General features: G+C 33.3%; 1 protein-coding gene across 1 annotated transcript in view; it reads left to right on the forward strand.

The window, feature by feature from the left end:
• PIK3CA (phosphatidylinositol-4,5-bisphosphate 3-kinase catalytic subunit alpha) overlaps positions 1–25,040 on the forward strand; it is an 80,186-nt gene that overhangs the window by 50,211 nt on the left and 4,935 nt on the right. Inside the window, exons 4-20 of the mRNA XM_025451160.3 lie at positions 372–622; positions 1,018–1,263; positions 1,979–2,064; positions 10,052–10,157; positions 10,826–10,978; positions 11,071–11,205; positions 12,986–13,110; positions 14,011–14,092; positions 14,384–14,548; positions 15,008–15,111; positions 16,329–16,500; positions 18,918–19,024; positions 19,549–19,670; positions 20,690–20,768; positions 23,651–23,821; positions 24,385–24,502; positions 24,615–24,766. Coding sequence (XP_025306945.1) covers positions 372–622; positions 1,018–1,263; positions 1,979–2,064; positions 10,052–10,157; positions 10,826–10,978; positions 11,071–11,205; positions 12,986–13,110; positions 14,011–14,092; positions 14,384–14,548; positions 15,008–15,111; positions 16,329–16,500; positions 18,918–19,024; positions 19,549–19,670; positions 20,690–20,768; positions 23,651–23,821; positions 24,385–24,502; positions 24,615–24,766 — 2,374 coding nt within the window. The remainder of the gene's footprint in view (positions 1–371; positions 623–1,017; positions 1,264–1,978; positions 2,065–10,051; positions 10,158–10,825; positions 10,979–11,070; positions 11,206–12,985; positions 13,111–14,010; positions 14,093–14,383; positions 14,549–15,007; positions 15,112–16,328; positions 16,501–18,917; positions 19,025–19,548; positions 19,671–20,689; positions 20,769–23,650; positions 23,822–24,384; positions 24,503–24,614; positions 24,767–25,040) is intronic.

Raw genomic sequence — 25,040 nt, forward strand, 5'->3', positions numbered from 1 at the left:
TACCAGAAACTCTTCTACTTTAGGTACTGTTGATCCTTTGATACGATCAAGAGTCACTCTTCACAGGGGTCATACTCATGAAGTATTCATGCAGTTTAGAATGAAAATTAGCTTGGCCTCAGGTACTTGTGACCCACTAGTAACAGTTTTGTGTGCTTGCCATAAAACATAAGATTTGGGCATGGCCTGGCAGCTCTATCATATTTGAAGATTTGTGATTTCTACCTGATATCTGTATTTAATTAGTTTGTTTATAAGTCATTTCTGATTATAGTTAGAAAAAAATGGTATAGTATATGCTTTTTGAAATTTGTCTCTTGAAAAATGAAATATATATGGTGATTGCATCTAATAATGTTTTCCTGTTATAGGGCAAATAATAGTGGTGATTTGGGTAATAGTTTCTCCAAATAATGACAAACAGAAGTATACTCTGAAAATCAACCATGACTGTGTTCCAGAACAAGTAATTGCTGAAGCAATCAGAAAAAAAACTAGAAGTATGTTGCTATCATCTGAACAACTAAAACTCTGTGTTTTAGAATATCAGGGCAAGTATATTTTAAAAGTATGTGGATGTGATGAATACTTCCTTGAAAAATATCCTCTAAGTCAGTATAAGGTGAGTAACAAGCTTCAAAAATATTAATATGAAATGTAAAAGTTGAGACAAGTATCTATTTTTAGGACATACTCTTTGAAAGTTTAGTGGTTAAAATTGGTGAATAGCGTTCATAAGTTTGTTTTTAATACTACCAATTTTTAATCTGAGAAATTGATGAACTAGAGCGAACAGATTTTTTTTTCCTTTAGATTTATATATTTAATATTTGGGGTCTGATTCTAGATATGGATAAGCTGGTTAACATTGTTCAGATATAAACAGTGTTTTCATGATGAGTATCCTCTAATCATTGTTTTTAATTCCTTTTTTCATTTTTTTTGCTTATCTGTTGCTTTTAAAATAAAACACCTTATAAGAAATGGCTTTTCCCCTCCCTTCTTAATCTTTTACAGTACATAAGAAGCTGTATAATGCTTGGAAGGATGCCCAATTTGATGTTGATGGCTAAAGAAAGCCTTTACTCCCAATTGCCAATGGACTGTTTCACAATGCCATCTTATTCCAGACGCATCTCCACAGCTACACCATATATGAATGGAGAAACATCTACAAAATCCCTTTGGGTTATAAATAGCGCACTCAGAATAAAAATCCTTTGTGCAACCTATGTAAATGTAAATATTCGAGACATTGACAAGGTAAAGTCAAGTGTTGATGCTTACTATTTTATATAAACTTTTTAATTGAACTATGTATAATAATCTGTTGACCTGCACTGTTTTCAGATATCTAGAAAACCACTTCTCCCTCAGCTGTTGCATAGTTTACAGTCCTTTGTCTATAATGTTAATATCCATAATTCTAATAATTCTAACTTCCATAAATCTTTCTTAAAACCATGAGTTTTACAGAATTCATTCGGCAGCAAAACCTGACCTAACTGAAGCAAGACTTTTTATAGTCTTTATATATCCCATTTAGTGTAAATATTCATGTGTTTTGTTGCAGAAATATTAATGTCTTTATGGAGTGTTGTTCGAACTGCTAAGAATATGAAGTAATATTTAATATATATACCAATTTATCTTTCTAAAATATGAAAAAGTCGGAATTACATACCTGGCCTAAAGGGATTGTGAGTCTATGTTGATTTTTTTTTTATGGTCTGATGTCACCTTAGAGGCAACAACACATTTTGTTTGGTGAAGAATCTGCATCAGTATTAACTTAGTATATATGTGAAGAAAGGGAGAAGAGAAAAGCAACATTTTAATAGAAACTGTTAATAGATTCTCTCTCATTCATATAAGTTACAATATTTTAATATCATTTAATATTGGTTCTGTAGTCTGTGTGCCTTCATGTATTGTTTGTGTATATTTATATGCACATACTTTTTTTTCTCTTTTTAAGATTTATGTTCGAACAGGTATCTATCATGGAGGAGAACCCTTATGTGATAATGTTAACACTCAAAGAGTACCTTGTTCTAATCCCAGGTAAGGAAGTGTATGGATTTATTTTCTAAAAGCCTTGTTAGTATTTAGCAATATAATCAATAAAAGCAGTAAATTTTTTTGGCATCTTTAGTTTTATACAAGTCATACAAATTCACCAGGCATTTACATATAAAACATAAGGACTTTCAGTCAAATGAGTATCAATCACAGGATCATTTTGTCGACTCTCTGTAAAATTTTATCCAAAGGGTTTTTCTGATTCTCTCTTTCCATTATATCAGGTAGAGAGCAGAATATGGTTACATTTTGTGCTGATGATCCGCCACATTAGATCCATAAACCTAGTATTTTATTCTTACCTCCATTTCCATTTCCATTAAAAAGAAATGAGAGTTGGTAAACAACCTCAGAGCCAGACTACTCTGAGGCACTCACATAACTCATAAGAGTAGATATTTATACATTCAAATAAAGAGTCTTGGGAACAAATCAGATTCATAGATGGAGGGAGAATTTGGGGGAGCATTTTAAATGATTACTGCCTAGAAATAAATTGAAGAAATAAAAGGTAGTATAATCCAACAGTTTGTCTTCCTGCTATTTCTTTGGCTCTTTATAGAATCATTTGGGAATTAGGAGTCTACCCTGAATATAATAGAAATATTTTAAGAGTACTCAGATTGTTATTGAAGATTAAAGATGGATTTTGTAGACTAGCAATAGAGACAACTAGTAAAACCTCCAGAAGTAAATTTTATAATGAATTTAGACTGCATTCTAGGAGAGTCAAGAAAAAGTTCTGGTCTTATAATTAAGTTGCTAGATGTGGCCACCATTCTAGAGCCTAAATTCAAAAAGGTGATAGCCTTCTCTACCAGAAGGAAGTGAAATAGTTCCTCACTCTACCTGAACTATTGTCAGTCAGAAGGTACATATTTAAATTAGAAGTTACCCTGTGAATGAAACAACAACTACAGGATCTTTTTAAATTTTTGTTGTACAGCAAAAGTTTATTTCCTGCCCATACTACATGTCTGTCACAGGTTGGGTGGAGTGGTTGTGTGAGGAATAGAGAAGCAATATTTGAGGAAATACTGGCCAAAAGGTTTTCCAAATTTACTGAAAACTATAAACATTCTAGGAAGTTCAACAAGCCCCAATCGAATACCCTAAAATAATATTGGGTAGATATATCATGTACCTAAAGTAAACTAGTTTTATAAAAGTAAAAGGTAAATTTGTTTAATAATAAAACATTAAAAGCTCAAATTTTTAGTCAGTGAGCTATCTAGTTAGAACTTACATTTGATTTCTTTTCTTCAAGAATTCTCTAGAACTACAGGCCAGTGTCTCTGATGAACATGAATGCAAAAGTCTCCAACAAAATATTGACAAACCAAATCTAACAATACATTAAAAAAATCATTCAGCACAATCAAAATTTATTCTTGGGATGCATGAGTGGTTCAATAATTGCACATTAATCAACATGGTACCTCACATCAGTAAGAGAAAGGATAAAAACCATATGATCATTTCAATAGATGCAGAAAAATCATTTGACAAAGTACAGCATCCATTCATGCTAAAAACTCTCAACAAAGTAGGTTTTTAGAGGGAATGTACCTCAACATAATAAAGGCTGTCTATGAAAAACCCACAGCTAATATCATAGTCGGTGGTAAAAAATTAAGGTCTTTCCCCTTAAGATCAGGAACAAGACAAGTATGTCTACTCTCACCACTTTTATTCAACATGGTACTGGCAGTCCTAGCCACAGAAGTCAAGAAAAAGGAATAAAAGGCATCTAGATTGGTAAAGAAGAAGTAAAACTTCCACTATTTGCAGATGACATGTTACTCTATATAGAAAATCCTAAAGATTCAATGTTGAAAAAGAAAACCAAAGCTGGAGGCATCACAATCCAGACCTTAGGCTGTATTACAAAGCTGTAATCATCAAAACAGTATGATAGTGGTACAAAAACAAACACATAGATCAGTGGAACAGAATAGAGAACCCAGAAATGGACCCTTAACTCTATGGTCAAATAATTTTCGACAAAGCAGGAAAAAATATCTCCTCAACAAATGAAACTGGACCACTTTCTTACACCATACACAAAAATAAATTCAAAATGGATGGAAGACCTAAATAGGAGACAGGAGTCCATCAAAATCCTAGAAAAGAACACAAGCAGCAACCTCTTTGACCTCAACTGCAGCACCTTGCTAGTCACATCTTCAAAGGCAAGGGAAATTAAAGCAAAAATGAACTATTGGGACTTCATCAAGATGAAAAGCTTTTACACAACAAAGGAAACAGTCAACAAAACTAAAAGACAGCCTATGGAATAGAAGATATTTGCAAATGTCTTATCAGATAAAGAACTAGTATCCAAAATCTATAAAAAATTTGTCAAACTCAATACCCAAAAAAACAAAAAATACAGTCAAGAAATGGGCAGAAGACATAAACAGACATTTCTCCAAAGAAGACATACAAATGGCCATCAGACACATGAAAAAATGCACATCACTCGACATTGGAGAAATACAAATCAAAACCACAGTGAGATACCACCTTACACCAGTCAGAATGGCTAAAATTAACAAGCCAGGAAACAACAGACGTTGGCAAGGATGCAGAAAAAGGGAACCCTTGTACACTTTTGTAGGAATGCAAGGGTGTGGCCATTCTGGAAAATAGTATGGAGCTTCCTCAAAAAGCTAAAAGTAGAGCTACCCTACAACCCAACAATTATACTGATTCAAAGGGACATATGTACCCCTATGTTTGTAGCAGCAATGTCCATAATAGCCAAATTATGGAAAGAGCCCAGATACCCATCGACAGGTGAATGAATAAAGAAGAGTGCGTATGTGTGTGTTTGTGTGTGTGTGTGTGCGCGCGCGCGCAGTGGAGTATTACTCAGCCATCAAAAAGAATGAAATCTTACCATTTGCAATGACATGGGTGGAACTAGAGGGTATTATGCTAAGCAAAATAAGTCAGAGAAAGACAAATACCATCTGATTTCATTCATATGGAATTTAAGAAATGGATGAACAGGGGAAGGGAAGGGAAGGAAAAGTAAAATAAGACAAAAAGAGGAACACAAACCATAAGAGACTCTTAACTCTAGGAAACAACTGAGAATTGCTGAGGGGAAGTGGGTGGGGGAATGGGATAACTGGGTGATAGGCATTAAGAAGGGCACTTGATGTAAATGAGCATTGGGTGTTATATGCAACTGATGAATCACTAAATTCTACCTCTGAGATTAATAATACACTATATGTTAATTACATTGAAATTAAATAAATTTTTAAAAAGAAAAGCCTAAAGACTCTTTATCAAAAAACTGCTAAAACTGATAAATGAATTCAGTAAGGTCACAAGACACAAAACCAACTTAAAAAATCTGTTGTATTTCTGTTTTGTTGTGGTTTATTTAATTTATTTTTTATTTTTTTTAAAGATCTTATTTCTTTATTCATGAGAGACAGAGAGAGACAGAGACACAGGCAGAGGGAGAAGCAGGCTCCATGCAGGGAGCCTGATGTGGGACTCGATCCCGGGACTCCAGGATCACGCCCTGGGCCGAAGGCAGGGACTAAACTGCTGAGCCACCCAGGGATCCCCAAAAAGATCTGTTGTATTTCTGTACACCAATAATGAAGCAACAGAAAGGGAAAGAACATAATCCCATTTACAGTTGCACAAAATAATAAAATACTGAAGAATAAACTTAACCAAAGAGGTGAAAGACCTGTACTCTGAAAACTACAAAACATTATTGAAAGAAATTGAAGATGATACAAACAAATGGAAAGATATTCTATATGCTCTTGGATTAGAAGACAAGTATTATTAAAATGTGATACTAGCCAAAGCAACCTACAGATTTAATGCAATCCTTGTCAAATGCCAACAGCATTCTTCTCACAGAATTAGAACAAATAATCCTGAAATCTGTATGGAACCACAAAAGACCCTGAATAGTCCAAACAAACTTGAAAAACACAAAGCTGGGGGGGGAGGTAATCACAATTCCAGACTTTTAAGTTATGTTACAAAGCTGCAGTCATCCACCTAACTCTGGGAAATGAACAGGGGTAGTGGAAAGGGAGGTGGGGGGGGGGGGTTGGGATGACTGGGTAATGGGCACTGGGTGTTATGCTATATGTTGGCAAATTGAACTCCAATAAAAAAATTTTAAAATTTAAAAAATTAAAAAAAAACAAAGCTGCAGTTATCAAAACAGTATGGTACTGGCACAAAAATAGACACATAAATTAATGGAAGAAGATAGAAAACCCAGAAACCCACAATTATATGGTTAATTAATTTTCAACAAGAGGCAAAAATATGTAATGGGGAAAAAAACAATCTCTTCAACAAATGATGTTGAGAAAACTGGACAGCTACATGCAAAAGAATGAAACTGGACCACTTTTTTACAGAATACACAAAAATAAACTTAAAATGGGTTAAAGTCCTGAATGAGAGACCTGAAATTAAAGAAATCTTGGAAGAGAGCACAGGCAGTAATTTCTCTGATGTCAGCTGTAGCAACATTTTTCTAGGTATGTTTCCTGATGTAAACAAATGTAAAAATAAGCCATTGGGACTACATCAAAATAAAAAACTTCTATACAGAAAGGAAATAATCAACAAAACTAAACGACAACCTACTGAATAAGAGAAGATATTTGCAAATGACATTTCCGATAAAGGGTTAGTATCCAAAATATATAAAGAACTCATAAAACTCAACACCCCAAAACCAAATAACCCATTTAAAGCATGGGCAGAAAACATGAACAGACATCTCCAAAGAAGACAGACATATAGATTGCCAACAAACTCATGAAAATATGCTCAGCATCACTCATCAGGAAAGTGCAAATCAAAACTACAAAAAACAAGTGTTGGTGAAGATATGGAGAAAATGGAACCCTCGTGCATTGTTGCTGGGAATGTAAACTGGTGCAGCCACTCTGGAAAACAGTAAGGAGTTTCCTCAAAAAGTTATAAAGAGAACTACCCTATGATCCGGCAATCCCACTACTAGGTATTTACCCAAAGAATATGAAAACACTAATTTGAAATGATATATTATGCACTCCTAGGTTTATAGCAGCATTATTTACAGTAGCCAAATTATGGAAGCAGCCCAAGTGTCCATTGATAGATGAATGGCTAAAGAAGAGGGGATTTATTTATATATATGTATGTAATTATATGTAATGGACTATTATTATTCCATTATATGTAATGGAATATTATTCAGTCATAAAAATAATCTTGCCATTTGTAGCAACATGGATGGAGCTAGAGAGTATAGTTAAGTGAAATGACTCAGAGAAACAAATACCATGTGATTTCAGTCATGTGGAATTTAAGAAACAAAACAAATGAACAAAGGGGGAAAAGAAGAGACCAACCAAGAAACGGACTCTTAACTACAGAGAACAGAGAGTTACCAGAGGGGAGGTTATGGGAGGATGGGAAAAATAAGTGATGGGGATTAAGAGTACACTTAACCATGATGAGTTCTGTATAGAATTGTTGAATCACTATGTTGTGCACCTGAAACTAGTATAACAGTATACATTTAACTATATTGAAATTAAAATTAAAATCCTTAATAATGAAGAATTCTCTAGTTAAAGGGTAAAATCCTTATGATGGTAGTATGAGGATTTAAGTAGATCTTTTAACTTTTCTGTATTCACAAAGTTAAAATCAAGAATAAAAGAATATGAAATTATTAAGTAGAAAAGAAGTTTTAAAAAAAAAATCTCTTACTGAGATTAAGTGATCATTCCAAATTTGGGCTTCCCATATGCTAAATAAAATAGATACTTAATGATTTCTTCATAGACGTTACCAGTCCTCTCCCAAAATCAAAATCAAAATGAATTTGGAATATATATATATATATATATATATATATATATACCCTAAAAATAAAGAACTTGGGCACCTGGGTGGCTCGCTTGGTTAAGCATCTGCCTTCAGGTCAGGTCATGACCTCAGGGTCCTGGGATCACCCACATTGGGCTCCCTGCTCAGTGGGGAGCCTGCTTCTCCCTCTCCTTCTGCTACTCCTCCTGCTTGTGTGCGTATGCTCTCTCTCTCTCTCTCTCTCTCTAATAAATAAATGAAATCTTTTTTAAAAACATAAAAAAATGAACTTAATTGGTATGTGTGCACTCACGTGTCTGTATGAACTTTAGAGGAAGAGAGAAACATGTTTTAGTCAATTAGCATAGTATTGAGCAACTACATTCATAGGACATAGCTCTCTTAGAAAGTGCGTAGAGTATTTTTCATTAATTATGAGCAATTCTAAAGATTTAGAAGTAATGAAAACTCCTAGGTACATTTAAGTACATGTATCTTTAATTTTCTTAAATTAGTGTGGACTTACCAAATCCCTACTACCTACATTTCTTCTATCTGTATTTATTGTTTCTTTTCCCTTTAGAATTCCTTTTACTAAGTTCTCCCATTTAACTGTAAGCCTTCTTTGCATCAGAGAGCCATATTTTTTTAAATCTTTGTCCATAAAACTTTAGTAATAAAGTTTATATCTTAGTTTGGCTAATTAAAAATAGAATTTTTATACCATTTTATTGTTAAGTCTTATTTTATTTATAATAAAAAATAGAATTAGGAAACACCCTTTTGAAAAATTGTCTAGATTAATGTCTAGCACTTGAGCTTTTATCGTGGACCAATTACTATTCCAATCACTTTACTTGTGTTATCTGACCGTTCCAGCCAGAAACTCCTTTACTAGTGTTAACTCACAACAACCTTATGGAGTAAGTACTATTATTAGTCCTTCACAAATGAGAAACAGGCAAAAGCAAGGGTCACACATTTAATAAAATGTTGGAATAGGATTCTACTCTCCGTAGTCTGACTTCTGAGTTTATACTGGTAACTGTTGCTATAATATTTGAAAACAAAACAAAACAGTGTGCTGTTACTTGGCTATTTACAAAATGTCCACCCATTATAGACATAATTTCACATGTAAAATCCAGTAAATTGAAGTGAATTTATCATAAATATTTGAAGAATTTTTGTCATCACATTCTATAGCCACTTTTTATTATTTTCTTATTATGAATGTTAACTGTTGCTTCTTGTGAAGTAGTTATACTCATCCTCAAATATGTTCTGCTTACATATCCTTCATTTTATTTATGTACTGACTTATTTAATGAGTTTTTCTGAATAAAACTACACCATATGTAAAAGTAAATATATTGTCATTTTAATAGGAAATTTCACTCTTCTTTGAGTTTCCCTCTTCCATGTGCTTTTTATATAAGCTATTTTGTTTTTAATTATTTTTTTTACTGAAGTATAGCACAAGTGCATAAAAGTATACAAATCATAAAGTTCAGTGAATTATCACACTTAATACCCATATAACCACTATGCTGGTCAAGAAATAGAACAATAGCAGTGTATGAGATTTCCTGTTACTGCTACACTCCTAATTCTGGGAAACAAACTAGGGGTGGTGGAAGGGGAGGAGGGCGGGGGCTGGGGGTGACTGGGTGGCAGGCACTGAGGTGGGCACTTGACAGGATGAGCACTGGGTGTTATTCTGTATGTTGGCAATTGAACACCAATAAAAAATAAATTTATTACTAAAAAAATAAATAAATAACCCCCCCCCCAAAAAAAGAGAGAGATTTCCTGTTACTGCACATCCTTACCCTTCCTTGGTATCATCGGTATCATCAGCCTTTATAGTTTTAGCCAATCTCTTGTATACTGGTATCTCCATGAGATTTATTTTGTGTTTTCTGGATGACAAATAATATTCACTATTTTCTTATGTTTATTGGCCATTTGGATATGATCTTGTGAAGTATGTTCATTCCACTTGATCTCTGGCCTATTTTTCACTTGATTTCTTGATGATTTGTAGTTGTTTATATACTATGGATAAAGCCCTTTTTTGGTAAATTATTTTTTTCTTTAAAACTTTACATAGGTGGAATGAATGGCTAAATTACGATATATACATTCCTGATCTTCCTCGTGCTGCTCGACTTTGCCTTTCCATTTGTTCTGTTAAAGGCCGAAAGGGTGCTAAAGAGGTAAAGTACTTCAAAAGGAATAATATTTACCTCTAAAAAACTCCTAGTTATACTACTGATTTGAATTTTTATCAAGAAACTGATTTTTTTTTTTCAGGATTCCTTTGTGGCTCAATGGTTGAGCATCTGTTTTGGCTCAGGTCATGATCCCAGGGTCGTGGGATCGAGTTCCACATCAGGCTCACCACAGGGAGCCTGCTTCTCCCTCTGCCTATGTCTCTGCCTGCCTCTCTCAGTCTCATAAATAAATAAATGAAATCTTAAAAAAAGAAAAGGATTTTTTTCTTTATCTAAAAAAATTAGATATTTGTAAAATTTTAATAAATGTGTCATAGAAGACAACCTTAGGAGAGCTTCCTGAGTTTATTTATGATGAATATGTCCTGAATTCACCTTGATACAATTTTTTAAGCATGCAACTGTCTGTTAGGTGACTAGATGCCAGTTTCTGCCTGTCTTACAGAGATAGGTTCATATCTCCTATTTATAATTAAAGAAAAATTTATGTAGGAAAACAGAAAGCACTTGTATTTTTAAAAAATTGATGTGGCTTATTATAGATATCATTGTAGCAATAGTTATTGAATTCTTTCTGGGAAAGAAAAGTGTTTGAAATGTATTTATAATTTAATCCACAGAGTAGTGAATATTTTTGTTTGTTTTTGAAGGAACACTGTCCATTGGCCTGGGGAAATATAAACTTGTTTGATTACACAGATACTCTAGTATCTGGAAAAATGGCTCTGAATCTTTGGCCAGTACCTCATGGATTAGAAGATTTGCTGAACCCTATTGGTGTTACTGGGTCAAATCCAAATAAAGTAAGCTTTTTATTATCAAATTAGAATTTTTTCTTTTTTTTTATACAGTCAAGCACAACTTGATATATTATAACCTTTATTCCATCTCTTAGGAAACTCCATGCTTAGAGTTGGAGTTTGACTGGTTCAGCAGTGTGGTAAAGTTCCCAGATATGTCAGTGATTGAAGAGCATGCCAACTGGTCGGTGTCTCGGGAAGCAGGATTTAGTTATTCCCATGCAGGACTGGTAAGAAAGATCACTGAGTTTTCTTAAATATCAGTCATAATCAGTGGATTTGGGTTTATCCTCTTTGTGTAGAGAAGGGTTCGTGTGTTTTAGTTACACTGGCATAGCTCCTCTGAGCTCTAGGACAGTATAATGATATAATCACATTCTCCATATGCTAATATCGTTACTGCAGCTCTGCCTCTTCTTTATTCAGAGCCCTAGCCTGCCTTCAGTTAACAAATAGGTATTGAATGCTAACTGTATGTTTAAATTTATTGTATGAGAGGTACTGGGTAATAAAGTTGTGACCTAAAGAGATCTCCATTGCAGATACAGTCTAATGGTGAAAATAGACATTAAAGTGGTAAAAAATAAAATAAAATAAAATAAAATAACGTTATTAATCATGGTAAGTGCTATGATGGAATAACCAGTAGTGTGCCAAAAATGACTACAGAGGGCTGGGTTGAAAAGCTAATATATATTGGGTTCAAGAAAGAACTTTTTACTTCTCTAAGATGGTAACATTAAAGTTAAAATGAAAGTGTATGTTGTTAGTTGAGCTTGGAAGCAGAGGAGGGCTTTCTTCGTCCACTGGGCTTCAGGCTCACAGGTCTTCCTGTTCCTCCCTCACATCAAACTCATTCTCTCCTTCGGTCACTGTCACTGTTTCCTCCATCTACAGTGGTCTTTTCCCTGATCTTAGTGTGGGTGGTTTTTTCTTGTCATTTGGAGCACAAATTAAACACTCCCTTCTCAGAGGCTGTATCCAAACACCCAGTGTAAAGTAGCCCCTTGGTCATTCTCCATTACATCACCCAAAGTATTTATTTATATTACCTTTTCTTTTTTTTTTTTATTCATTTAATTTTTGACTATAATGAGGACCCTGTTAGTGCAGGTTCTTTTCCTATTTAAGATCCCCAGCAGTAAGAAAAAAAGGCACAGGGCATTTTAATAAGTATTTGTTGATGGACATGTGCCAGTAATATTCCTTTATGCTATTGGATAAATTAATAATATTTAAATGTTAATAAAATGTTAATAAAAATCAAGTGACATGGATACCTGCTTTCATTTTTAGCCATTGGGAATATGTGTAACCCATTCCAAGGGATGTATACTTGTTTTCGTAGTATATTAAGATACATTCATAATTACTCATTGTGCAGTCAATATATATCTGTATTTCAAGGGAATAAATACATTACTTGCAATCTTGGAATTTTACCAAAAGTTATAGTATTTTCACTTTAGTTTCCAATCATTTAATGTCCAGTGTTTTAAAGAGGGTGTTTCTTTTCCTTTTTTCTCTTATTTATTTTTACTTTTTAAATTTGAAAGCCTTGCAGTGATTATTCAGATATATTCGGGCAAAGATTATGAAAGAATTTGCATTTTTATTTTATTATTTTACTATTTCTTATTATTCCAGAAACATGAACAGATTAGTTAATAGAATTGTAGGAAGGAGCCTCATCAAGAAGAGAAGTAAATTATTCGCTTCTACCCCCTAATATCTCAGTCTGAGATACTTTGGTCCCTGACTCACTTTGGTCGAGACCGTTCTGAGGCTCGTGGTAATGTTAACTAAGATTACTAGATTTGTTCCACAAATACTACCTTAAGTTGATTCTCCTCTATCCCTGAAAATAAAGGCTTGTGATGAGAAGAAACTTTCACAACAGTTAATATGCAACATAAAGTTATTCGCCATTTTCTCTTTTTGTAGATCACTTGTGAATCCAGGGAAAAATGTGGCAAAGGAAATCATATAAGATATTCCTTTATTTTACAGAGTAACAGACTGGCTAGAGACAACGAATTAAGAGAAAATGATAAAGAACAGCTCCGAGCAATTTGTACCCGAGATCCTCTCTCTGAAATCACTGAGCAAGAGAAAGATTTTCTGTGGAGCCACAGGTAAATGTTAAGATGGAGATTCCCTGTTTCTTCTGTTACATAAGAAAGAACTGATTTTGACTTATCTTGCAGGTTTTACCATACCTGTTAAAGTGTATAAAGCATAATTTACGTGACTTTTTAATTGTAAACATTGTTCTTTTTCAGACTGTGATAAAGATCAGTATTTCTAGAAAGTCACGCTGCATTGGTACTAACCTTCCACCTTCAAGTGGTGAAGGCTTTTTTAAAATTCTAAATCCCTGTTACGACTTTTTTTAGGATTTGATTTTGGGGGATTCTTTTAAATGAAATTCAAGATATAAATAATTAAATAACCCTGTAGATTTAGATCAATTTAGTTATAGTTGGTCTAGATATTTCAATTTTTAGATGTTCCTTCCATTTTCCTTCTTATACTTCCTCAAAGTAATAGTGCAGTACTTTATTTTTCACTTATGAAGAAACTATCCCACCACTTGGGAAGTATACGCTGGTTTATTTAAATAAAGCAGTTATAGTGCATTTCTGCAGAAAGTCCACTGAACCATAAATTTTGTACAGTGACTACAGTAGAAGTAATGACTCTTCTCATGGTTTCTATTGCATAAGTAGGTTAATAAAAGGAGCTATATAGTATTATGAAATAAATTCATAATTTTTTTGAAATATCTGTCTTCCATTTGGATTTTTCTTATGTCTTCCTTGCCATTATAACTGTGTCTAAGTATATATTTATGTATACTTTTATATATACATAACTATAGTGTTAAATGCTGATTTCTTTTGATTTTAGAAAAGGCTAGTAATAGTAAGTTTTAAAAGTGTTTGGAAAGATTACATAGTTGAAAATTTAGATATCTAGGCCTTTTGAATAACATGCAAGAATGTTTTTTGTTTTGTTTTGTCTTTTCCACACAGACACTATTGTGTAACTATCCCTGAAATTCTACCCAAACTGCTTCTGTCCGTTAAATGGAATTCTAGAGATGAAGTAGCTCAGGTAAATGCATGTTTGAGATTACAGAATAACTGTCATATAAAATTGGTGTGTCACTCAAATTGTTTTCTCTCAGAAACAATAATATTAAATATTATGTTTTATGTTAATAGAGAAAAATACTATTCACACCACTTCCACTGATGAAGTTAATTAGAATTGAACATTTTAAGCACCGAATTCATAAGGAGGGCTCTTAACGAATTTTAAAATAAGAAAGTAAGAAAATGTCTTAGAGGGTCCTTCACAACTATCTTTGCTTTTTAAATAGATTTATTGTCTTTCTCATAACAGATGTACTGCTTAGTAAAAGATTGGCCTCCAATCAAACCTGAACAAGCTATGGAGCTTCTGGACTGTAATTACCCAGATCCTATGGTTCGAGGTTTTGCTGTTCGGTGCTTGGAAAAATACTTAACAGATGACAAGCTTTCTCAGTACCTAATTCAGCTAGTACAGGTAAAATATTGTAAAACAAAAATATAATGTTTTATTCTAATCTGTGCAACTTTATCCAAACTGTGGATCTTTATCTATACTGGTTTTACACTTTTTAAAAAATCGGTTCTAAGGGTTCCTGGTGGCTCAGTCAGTTAAGCATCTGCCTTAGGCTTAGGTCATGATCCCAGGGTCCTGGGATTGAGCCCCGCATTGGACTCCTTGCTCAGTAGGGAGCCTGCTTCTCTTTTTCCCTCTCCCTCTGCTTGCTGCTCCCCCTGCTTGTCTCCTGCACTCTCCCGCTCTCTCTCTGTCAAATAAGTAAATAAAATCTTTTAAAACATAAAATAATAAAAATAAATAAAAGTCAGTTTTATTACCAGTATTACCTACTTTCTTAAAATGTTTCTTTAAGTCCAACCCTGCAAAAACTGACCCTGATCAATACAACGTTGTCTTTGTTTGTGTTTAATCACATAGGTCCTAAAATACGAACAATATTTGGATAACCTGCTTGTGAGATTTTTACTCAAGAAAGCATTGACTAATCAAAGGATTGGGCATTTTTTCTTTTGGCATTTAAAGTAAGTCACGTTATTTTCCCATTAAATTCTTTAGATATATATTACTTGCTTTCTTAATAGATCTATAAATATTATGTACATACTGTTTTTGTTTGTCTGAGTTTTCCATAATGAAAGTTAGTTGTACCAGTGGTAAGCTTTCTTTCAGCTTTTTCTCTTTAATATTAAATTCAGTTTTGAATTTTATATAGAAATGAGAGCTGAAATGTTTTTAAAGACTTTGATATTACTTTAAGCAAAGAAAAATTTGCTAGATTAATATTGGTTAATACTGCAGTTGATTTTACTGTATGTGTGGATTAAAATACCCAAAATAAAGGAAAATAATCCTAACTTGGAATTCAGAACAATAGTGACTGAAATCCCAAGTTTTTTAACTAGGAAACAAGCTAATTAAGAATAAAAAGTATTTTGGAGAATAATATGATCTATCTTATACTCAAGGTGAGATCATAAGCCATATACTGTTTTCTAAATTTAGAAAGATTTATAATTAACTTGATTTTTTTTTATAATTAACTTGGTCTTTTAAATGTTAAAAATGAATCAAAATGGAATCTTGAAGCTAGGTTTAAAATAACTTAAATTCAAAGACAGTATGAAAAAGGGACATGTATGCCACAGGGTCAAATAGTACTCACTGAGCTTGTCACTCCCTCCCTGTCCATTTTATTACTTTTGTGCTGATTTGTTTCATGTTTATATATCTTTATTTTTAAGCTCTTATTTAAATTCCAGTTAACATGCAGTGTAATGTTATTAGTATTATAATATGTACAATATGGTGATTAAACACTTCTATAGAACTCACTTCTGGTGCTCATCATTAAAGCAAGTGCACTCCTTAATCCCCATCACCTATTTCACCCACCCACCAACCACCTCCCCTCCGGTAACCATCAGTTTGTTTTATGTGGTTAATATATCTTGTGCTAAGATTAGTAAATGAAAAGTAGTTAAAATAGGCCTAAAAACTAGTTTATTAAATTTACAGTTCCAGGAGCTATCTTAAATTCTTGATTATTTTGCCTTCAAATGATAAATTTTAAATCATGTTATAACATTGAAATGTTATAACATTTATTAGATTTCAAAAATGGGTTTTATTATTTTCTTAAGATTATATACATATATACATATACTTATTTTAGGCCATATATATCATGAGTGTTGGGGGGATTCTTCTTTTTTTTACTAATCTTATACTGCTCTTTTAGATCTGAGATGCACAATAAAACGGTTAGTCAGAGGTTTGGCCTGCTTTTGGAGTCCTATTGCCGTGCTTGTGGGATGTATTTGAAGCACCTAAATAGGCAAGTTGAGGCTATGGAAAAGCTCATTAACTTAACTGACATTCTCAAACAAGAGAAGAAGGATGAAACACAAAAGGTATGTAACTCTTTAGTTTGTTTTTGGGACTCTTCATTGCAGTGGGGCAGGGTAATCTGAGAGCCTGAGGTAGATGCAGATAGTAGGCGTTAGAATCAAGCATATCAGGATTTGGATCCAGGTGCCACCGCCTCTCAGCTGTGTAATGTTAGACACATTATTTAGTCTTTGAGACCCATTTTCCTCATTTATAAATGGTAATGATACTTTCTACATAGTATAGTTGTGAGAATTAAATTACAGGAGATGCGCTGAAGCACATACTACAGTCCCCAGAATGCAAGCAGTGCCCAGTAAATGTTAGTTCTTTCTTCTTTCACTTCCTTGTCTTTTCACAGTCCTAACTTTTAAAATAAGTTTTTCTGGGACACCTGGGTGGCTCAGCACTTGAGCACCTGCCTTTGGCCCAGGGCATGATCCTGGAGTCCCGGGATAGAGTCCCACATCAGGCTCCCTGCATGAACCCGCGTCTCTCTCTGCCTGTGTTTCTGCCTCTCTCTCTCTGTGTCTCTCGTGAATAAATAAATAAAATCTTAAATAAAGAGCCCCCACGCATGAAGAATGTAAATTAGCAGTACTGATGAATTTCCTAACATCTTCATTAATACTGCATGAAAAAAAATTTTAAAGAAAGTTACTATATTAATATAAATGTCATAGTGTGACTTAGTTGATTTTATTAAACTCGTGGAATATAAGCTCAAATAAATGTTACTAGAAAATAATTGTGGGGTAGCCCAGTCAGTTAAGCATCTGACTCTTGATTTCGGCTCAGCTCATGTTCTCAGGGTAATGAAATCAAGCCCTGAGTCAGACTCCACAATAGGCATGGAGCCTGCTTAAGATACTCTCTCTTCCTCTGCCCCTCTCCACCTTGCTCATGCTCTGTCTCTAAAAAAATAATAAAATAAAATAAAATAAAAAAATAAAATAAAATAAAATAAAATAAATAAAATATAATAATAGTGCTGTTTCTGATGCTAAAATCATGAGCTAGAGGGGACTAAACTGCTTTGAAGGAATAAATTTTATTATATTTATATTGTAACAGGTAAGAAAAAGGAAACTAAATATTAGTTAAATTTGCAAATATAGGCATTTCTTTAAGCTGGAATTTTCATTTCAAAGGTTGGCTCTGATACAGTGGACTAATCAGAAATGTCAAAGTCATTACATTAGTATTGGCTTAAATGGGATCGTGATGAACAAAAGCAGTTTCTTTGAGTGGTTCCATGCTTTATCCTAAAAATGATAAAGCATAGGAAGCAGTGTGCTAACATTAGGATTGATAGGGATAGAAAAAGAAATGCCTTTATGTCAGCAAGAGCTGCCGTAGTCAGTGAAAACTAGATTTTCTAGCTACTCACTTATCCATAGTGAAAAAGAAAAAAAAAAAAGTTATTACTAAAATTATAGCATGAAAATTAATTTATTATGAATTCCTAGCTCTTAACCTCTTTTGCCCCCCACTCACCTTTTATATTTATGATAGATGAAGATTTCCTAAAATAATGGCAGTTTGGGTACCTGGATGGCTCAGTTGGTAAAGCATCTGCCTTTGGCTCAGGTCATGATCCTGAAGTCTCAGGATCAAGCCCTATATTAGGCTTCCCGCTCAGTGAAAAGTCAGCCTCTCCCTCTGTCCTCCCCCTGCTCCCTCTCTCTCTCACTCATTCTCTCTCTCACACAAATAAAATCTTTTTTAAAAAATTAAAAAAAAAAAACATGAAATGGCAGTTGTTGCATAATATAACTCAGCAGTCTGGGCTCTGATTTCAGTTGATTAAAAAGAGATGTTTCTGCATACATACGGGAACCTGAGTATAGTGTGAGACTCAGTTTAACAAATGTTTTTATAAGTCCTTTTCCAGTTTCCTTTAGCCTCACTAGACCTTTTCTACTCAAGAGAGAAAATGAGTATGTTTTCTGCAACACATAAAAGTAAAGTTACTAAGCTAACACAAGATCTCCGTAGTTTTTCCTCTAGAACAAAGATCAGCAAACTTTTTCTGGAAAGGCCAGATAGTAAATATTTTAGACTTTGCAGGCCATGCAATCTCTGATGTAACTACTCATCTCTGCTCTTCTAGTGTGAAAGCCACCAATATCTAAATGAATGGGCATGGCTATATCCAGTGCAATCTGATTTACAAAAACTGGCATAGTTGACCAAGTCCTGCTCTAGAGCCAAAACATGGGCTGTGTCAGCGGGGCTCTTACGGGAGAGTAGGCCATGCTGTCCTTCCTGCCTCTCCCTGAGTTGTGTTACTCTGTGTGATAGAAACCTTTCTAATCTGAATACAGGATATTAATTCATAGTCTATACAATACTGAGGTTCCAACATATAAAAGAGATTAGCAATTAGTTTTACTTTTCAGGAAATCAGTTTCTAAACATGAGTGTGCCCATTTATCAGGTACAGATGAAGTTTTTAGTTGAGCAAATGCGGCGACCAGATTTCATGGATGCTCTACAAGGTTTTCTATCTCCTCTAAATCCTGCTCATCAACTAGGAAATCTCAGGTAATGTACCTTATTGGAAGTTTTATTGATATATTTAAACAAGTACACTTCCTGGAGAAAATCTTGAGAAAAAATAAGTCCATTTTAATCAGAATATTCAATTATATGCTTCCCTCTCCCATTATCCTACCCTGCAAAATAAGAGTTGTTCAGGTTTCTTAAGTTCAGAACTGCATTTAGTCAGAATGAGTTTTTATTACTTTAATAATAGAGTTTAAAACTTTCTCTGGCCAGAATTTCTGGTTTCATAGGATAAAAAAATGAAATATAATATCTGTAAAATGAATGGCATATCCCTATATTTGTTGAAAATTCATATGCTATTATATAAGAAAGTTTTAAGCTTAATATTTATTTTTTTCCTTGTACTCCCTTAGAATTGAATTCATAAATGAAATTGAGGAGAAGGTTTTAAATTTTTATAACACTTCAAGAAACTATACTGTCTGTATTTTAAAAGAAATTTGAGGGTAGAAAAAATTTAAAAAGTAAGGTGCCTAGTAAAGTTTTTAACTATTTTAAAGGCTTGAAGAGTGTCGAATTATGTCCTCTGCAAAAAGGCCACTGTGGTTGAATTGGGAGAACCCAGACATCATGTCAGAGTTACTCTTTCAGAACAATGAGATCATCTTTAAAAATGGGGATGGTAAGAAAGAGTATTAATGAACTTATGATGCATGAATTTAGCTATCTTTTTATACACAGGATATTTATGAACCATGAAAACTACTGAAAGCCATTTAAGGAATATGCATGTGGTAAAATATATAACATTATAATATTAAACAGATGTCTTAACCTTTGGACTATGTTAATCCTTTAAAAAGAAGTACTAAATTTAGAATTGAAAGGCCTGAAATAAGTTTCTAACTATTATTTACTTAGCTGTGTGTGTATCCATTCATTCCATAAATATTTGATGTGCTGGGCCATCAAATTGTAAGAATAAACAAAACAGAATCCCTGCCCTCTTAAAGTTTACAGTCCAGCAGAGAGAAGAGAGACATTAAACAAATAATTACAAAAATAAAATTACAATATGGTACAAAAGAAAAGTATAGTCTACTAAGAAATCATATAAAAGAAGGTCCTAATGTACTTGGAAACAGGCTGTGGCAGGAAGCAGTAGGCATATCATTGATGGGTTTCTATTGATAAATGACTTTTCGGCCCTGAATTCTGTTAACCCCAATATTTATAAACAGGTTCAAATTTAAGGATTAAAAACATAGGTACTTTAAATATTTTAATTTAAAATTTTTGTGAAATACATGCTAGCTTATCCTACATATATAGATGGATTTGTGCAGATATTTAGAAATGGTTTAAAAGGGGATCCCTGGGTGGCTCAGCAGTTTGGCGCCTGCCTTTGGCCCAGGGTGCCAGCCTGGAGTCCCGGGATCGAGTCCCACATCGGGCTCCCGGCATGGAGCCTGCTTCTCCCTCTGCCTGTGTCTCTGCCTCTCTCTCTCTCTGTGTCTATCATAAATAAATAAATAAATCTTTTTAAAAAATGGTTTAAAGAATCAAAATATTGCTTCCTTTTAGATTAATTTGAAAAGTAAATTCAGCTATCTTTATATTCTGTTTGAAAGCAACATGATGACATGACACCAGATTTGCATTTATGGCATTAAGTGGTGATACATATTATTTGAATTGCAGATTTACGACAAGATATGCTAACACTTCAAATAATTCGCATTATGGAAAATATCTGGCAAAATCAAGGTCTTGATCTTCGGTAGGTAACCAGTAAGGCAACATATATGTTGAAAGTTATCCTGAAAAAGTGAACTATTAGTAAATATCAGTTATAAAGCATAAAGGAGCATGTATTTGTGAAGAAATGTAGGGAGTAGTAATTAATACTAGTTGATTACAACTGCTTTCATTTGTCTTCCTCTTTCTTGGCATAGAATAGCTAAGAGATTCAGCTAGGCAAGAACTATCTCTAATAAACTGGCAAAGACTCTGCAGCTGTGTCTGGGATGTGACTGTTTAGGACAGGACATAGGAGACACAAATGCCCCCTATTTTCTTTCAGGAGTTAAGAGGTTAAAACAAAGTTTCTTTCATAATATACATTTTCTAATTTTAAAACATTATAAGGCCTCTAATCTTAAATCAGTTTGACAAGGAAAATTTATGAAAAGAACTCCTCTTAAAGTTTTCCCATTCTGTTCGTTTCTGCCCAACCTTCTACAGTTATATCTAAGTTTTCTGTCATGCTTCATCTTGTCCTTATTATTTGTTTCTCACAGTGTTTCCTTCTCTTTCTCATCTCTTTGCAAATGTAGAGTCATTCCAGCAAAGGCAGCTCTCTCCAAAAGCATTTTTGTCCATAAGTGGACATAGGAGTCAACTCTAGCTGTAGCAGCAGAGCAGGTTAGGGTTTATTTGTATGACTCTTAAAGATTGAGGGTAACTAGTATATAAAAATACATCAATGACACATAGTAGAACCCTCTTGTTGCAAAGAAGAAAAATGGACGTGTCAAATAACTTGCTAAAGCACAAAATTAAGTCATCAACTTCAAATTTTTAACTCATGATTCTTTGCTTAATCCCTTCGGCTTTCCAAAAAACAATGTTGAATGAATCAAGTTTCTTCTTTTGGTATAATTTTCTGTGTCTGAGAGATACACATGTCATTACTACCACTGCCCCCAAGGAAGTACAAAACAAAAGAGAATGCAGAACTGGACAGAGTAAAGGATTTAACTATATAACTCTGGTAATTACTGTATTTAATTGTAAATAAATGACTGTGCTAAAAAGCATTTAAAGTTAAGCTAGATCATTGGAATGTAAGTTAGATCTTCAAAATATTTTTAAATCTTAGGATATTTTCTAAATTCTTTTAACATAAATAACTTAAAATTTTTTATTTGAAGTTTGATTTTAAATAAAAAATTTATTTAAAAAATGTCAGAGCATTTTTATCTAAAACTTGGATTCTCTGTTTTGTTGTTGTTCTTTATATAACAACCCTTATAGGACTGTGTGACTCTTTAAACTATGAGCATGCTCAACAGTAATAAAATTGAAAAGTAAAGTAAGAGAGAATGAACAGGATTCCAACCTTTAGAAATTCCTGTATTTACCAGGGCAGATAGAAGGAAAGATTCCATAAAAGAAATAGTCAAAGGGATAGCTAGATCAGAATAAGTATTTCACAGAACCCAAAAGAGGGGAGAGATTCACAGTTTACAGTGATCGGGTGCTTCAGGGGATGTAAGAGCCTAAGGACTATGAAAAAGCCCTTAGATTGGATGATTCATGGTTAACTATAAGAAAAGTTGAGTCAGTAGAATGGTAGGCATAGAAGTTACGTTACATGGAATTGAGAAAATGAAAATAAGTGTAGACTATTCCTTTTAGGAACTTAAGTAAAAGAAAGAAAGCATGGACAGTAGTAGCTTATGAGAACAACAGAGTTCTTTCGTACTTATGTGCCAATTGGGATGTTTCCAATTGGGATTTTTTTTCATATTCTCTTTAAATGCTCACATCTCCCTTGACTACATGTCCTTTTTAATACCCTGTGATGAATGGGAGGTACCCATATAGCAGTTCTGCTGCAGACCCAAATATGGTTTTATCAAGAAAAGGCATTTGTGGGTGATTACAGTTGCAAGCCAAACTAGCTGCTTTTTCCATGGGACGCTATTTTTACTTAAATAACTAATAGGCAAGCTTTGGTTATTGAAACACGGGTATTTGCCTGACATTTTCTAGAAAATGAATGAATGATAGGATGTCTTTGAGCTTTCAAGCAAAAATTAAAATTTGGAAAAACTTGTATGCACCACCAGAAGCATAAGAGCTTCCCCAAAGTAAAGATTTTTCTGATGAGATCAGAGGCAATATTAACAATTGTGATTTTTTTTTTAGTTGGTATAATGAAAGTATCACCATCTGAAAGGTGATACTTTATAACTCAGTGAACTAATATCTTCCAAATGACCGACGTAGGATATAAAGTCACATGTGAAGCCATACTTAAAAAAATTAGAAAATATGGGAAAGTGTCACTCTTATTACTAAGAGTTTTTTAATATAATATTTTTGTTTCATAAAAGATATTATTTATATGATCAATAATATTTTTTTATTTTTAAATGAATTGATGCTTAATTTTTAAATTTTCTCTATTTTGATTGCTAATATCATTAAATATAATCCACATAAATAAAAGCTCCTTGGGATCTCAGTAATTTTTAAGAGTATAAAGTGAGTCTTGAGACCAAAAATTTGAGAACTACTGCCCTGAAGTATTATTTAGATGTCAGTTAAACTGAAATTCACCCATATTTTTAAAGTTAAAAATGTTTATAAAATTTTAATTGCCACAGTAATCTTCTTAATGCTTTTCTCTTATACAATTAAATGCTTTCTTACTTGAAGATTATAACAAATGATGGCAGATAATTTTGAGAATTTTTCTAGTATTTTTCTAATTTTATTTTATTTTATTTTATTTTTCTAATTTTAAAAGAAAACTAAAGGAGTAAAGGTTGTGTGTGAAAATTTGCAAAAAGAATATTCCTGTATTAGCCTACTAGGATATTTGCTAATTTAAAATTCCATCATTTAATTGCAAATGTTTTCATCTTTTTTCAGAATGTTACCTTATGGTTGTCTGTCAATCGGTGACTGTGTGGGACTTATTGAGGTGGTGCGAAATTCTCACACTATTATGCAGATTCAGTGCAAAGGTGGCCTGAAAGGTGCACTGCAGTTCAACAGCCACACACTACACCAGTGGCTCAAAGACAAGAACAAAGGAGAAATGTGAGTTTATTATTCTTCTCTTCCTATGTCAATCTAAGGTTTGGTTAGACGAGTCTTTTAACAATTCTGTACATTTCTTTGAGACCAGAGAAAACATTTGTACTTACTTTGAAAAGAAATATGCTCACCTTTTGAAATATTTGAGATTTTATGTTTGAATGATCAGAATTACTTATGATTGTGGGGAAACCCTATATACCCAACTTTATACATCCAATTTTAGGTATCTAAAATGGGTTTTTCTTTATTGCTTATTCTTTTTTTAAAGGTCAACATTGAACATTTCAAAATTTACTTTCTAGTTCATTGTTAAAATGGTTAGAAAAAAATTTTTTTCATGATACGTTCAGTATTTATTCACCATAAGAAGAATTATGCTTTAGTCAGAGGATATCTAGAAATGTCCTTTCTATCTCAAATCTTTGGACATAATTACTTCCTCTTCTTCATGTCAATGATTGTTTTCATTCTTCAATACAGATTTGACCATCTTTTCTCAATTTGGACTGGATTACTCTATATTTCCACACTACTCTCATCAGGTGTTTATTTCTTCTTTGTAGATATGATGCAGCCATTGACCTGTTCACACGTTCATGTGCTGGATATTGTGTTGCTACCTTCATTTTGGGAATTGGAGATCGTCACAATAGTAACATCATGGTTAAAGATGATGGACAAGTAATAGCTTTCTCTTTTTAAAATGTTTCAGCATTCATTCTTAAATTTATTAATTCAGGATATTGTACTTCTGCATTTGTCAAGCTATAATGTAATTCTTTATTTTTGAAAGCTGTTTCATATAGATTTTGGACACTTTTTGGACCATAAGAAGAAAAAATTTGGTTATAAACGGGAACGTGTGCCATTTGTTTTGACACAGGATTTCTTAATAGTGATTAGTAAAGGAGCCCAGGAATGCACAAAAACAAGAGAATTTGAGAGGTAAGTTCAAGAAATCAAAAATACAAAATACAGAATTCTTGCTGCTCTATCAAAAATCATTGATATTTTTCAATATAAAATGTTTTATTAACATTTTAGCATAACTGAGTATCTTAATGTATTTATTTATTGTGCAATGCTATGAAGAAAAATGGAAAGAAAAAATCAATGTATTAAGTTAATCAAGGCCTGACATGATTTACTTAGTTAATTAAGACCTAAGAAAGTGATTCTCAAACTTCTAACTATAATAAAGGTTTTTATTTACTGCTGT

The sequence above is a fragment of the Canis lupus genome, chromosome 34 (assembly GCF_003254725.2).
Source record: "Canis lupus dingo isolate Sandy chromosome 34, ASM325472v2, whole genome shotgun sequence".
Lineage (NCBI taxonomy): Eukaryota > Metazoa > Chordata > Mammalia > Carnivora > Canidae > Canis > Canis lupus.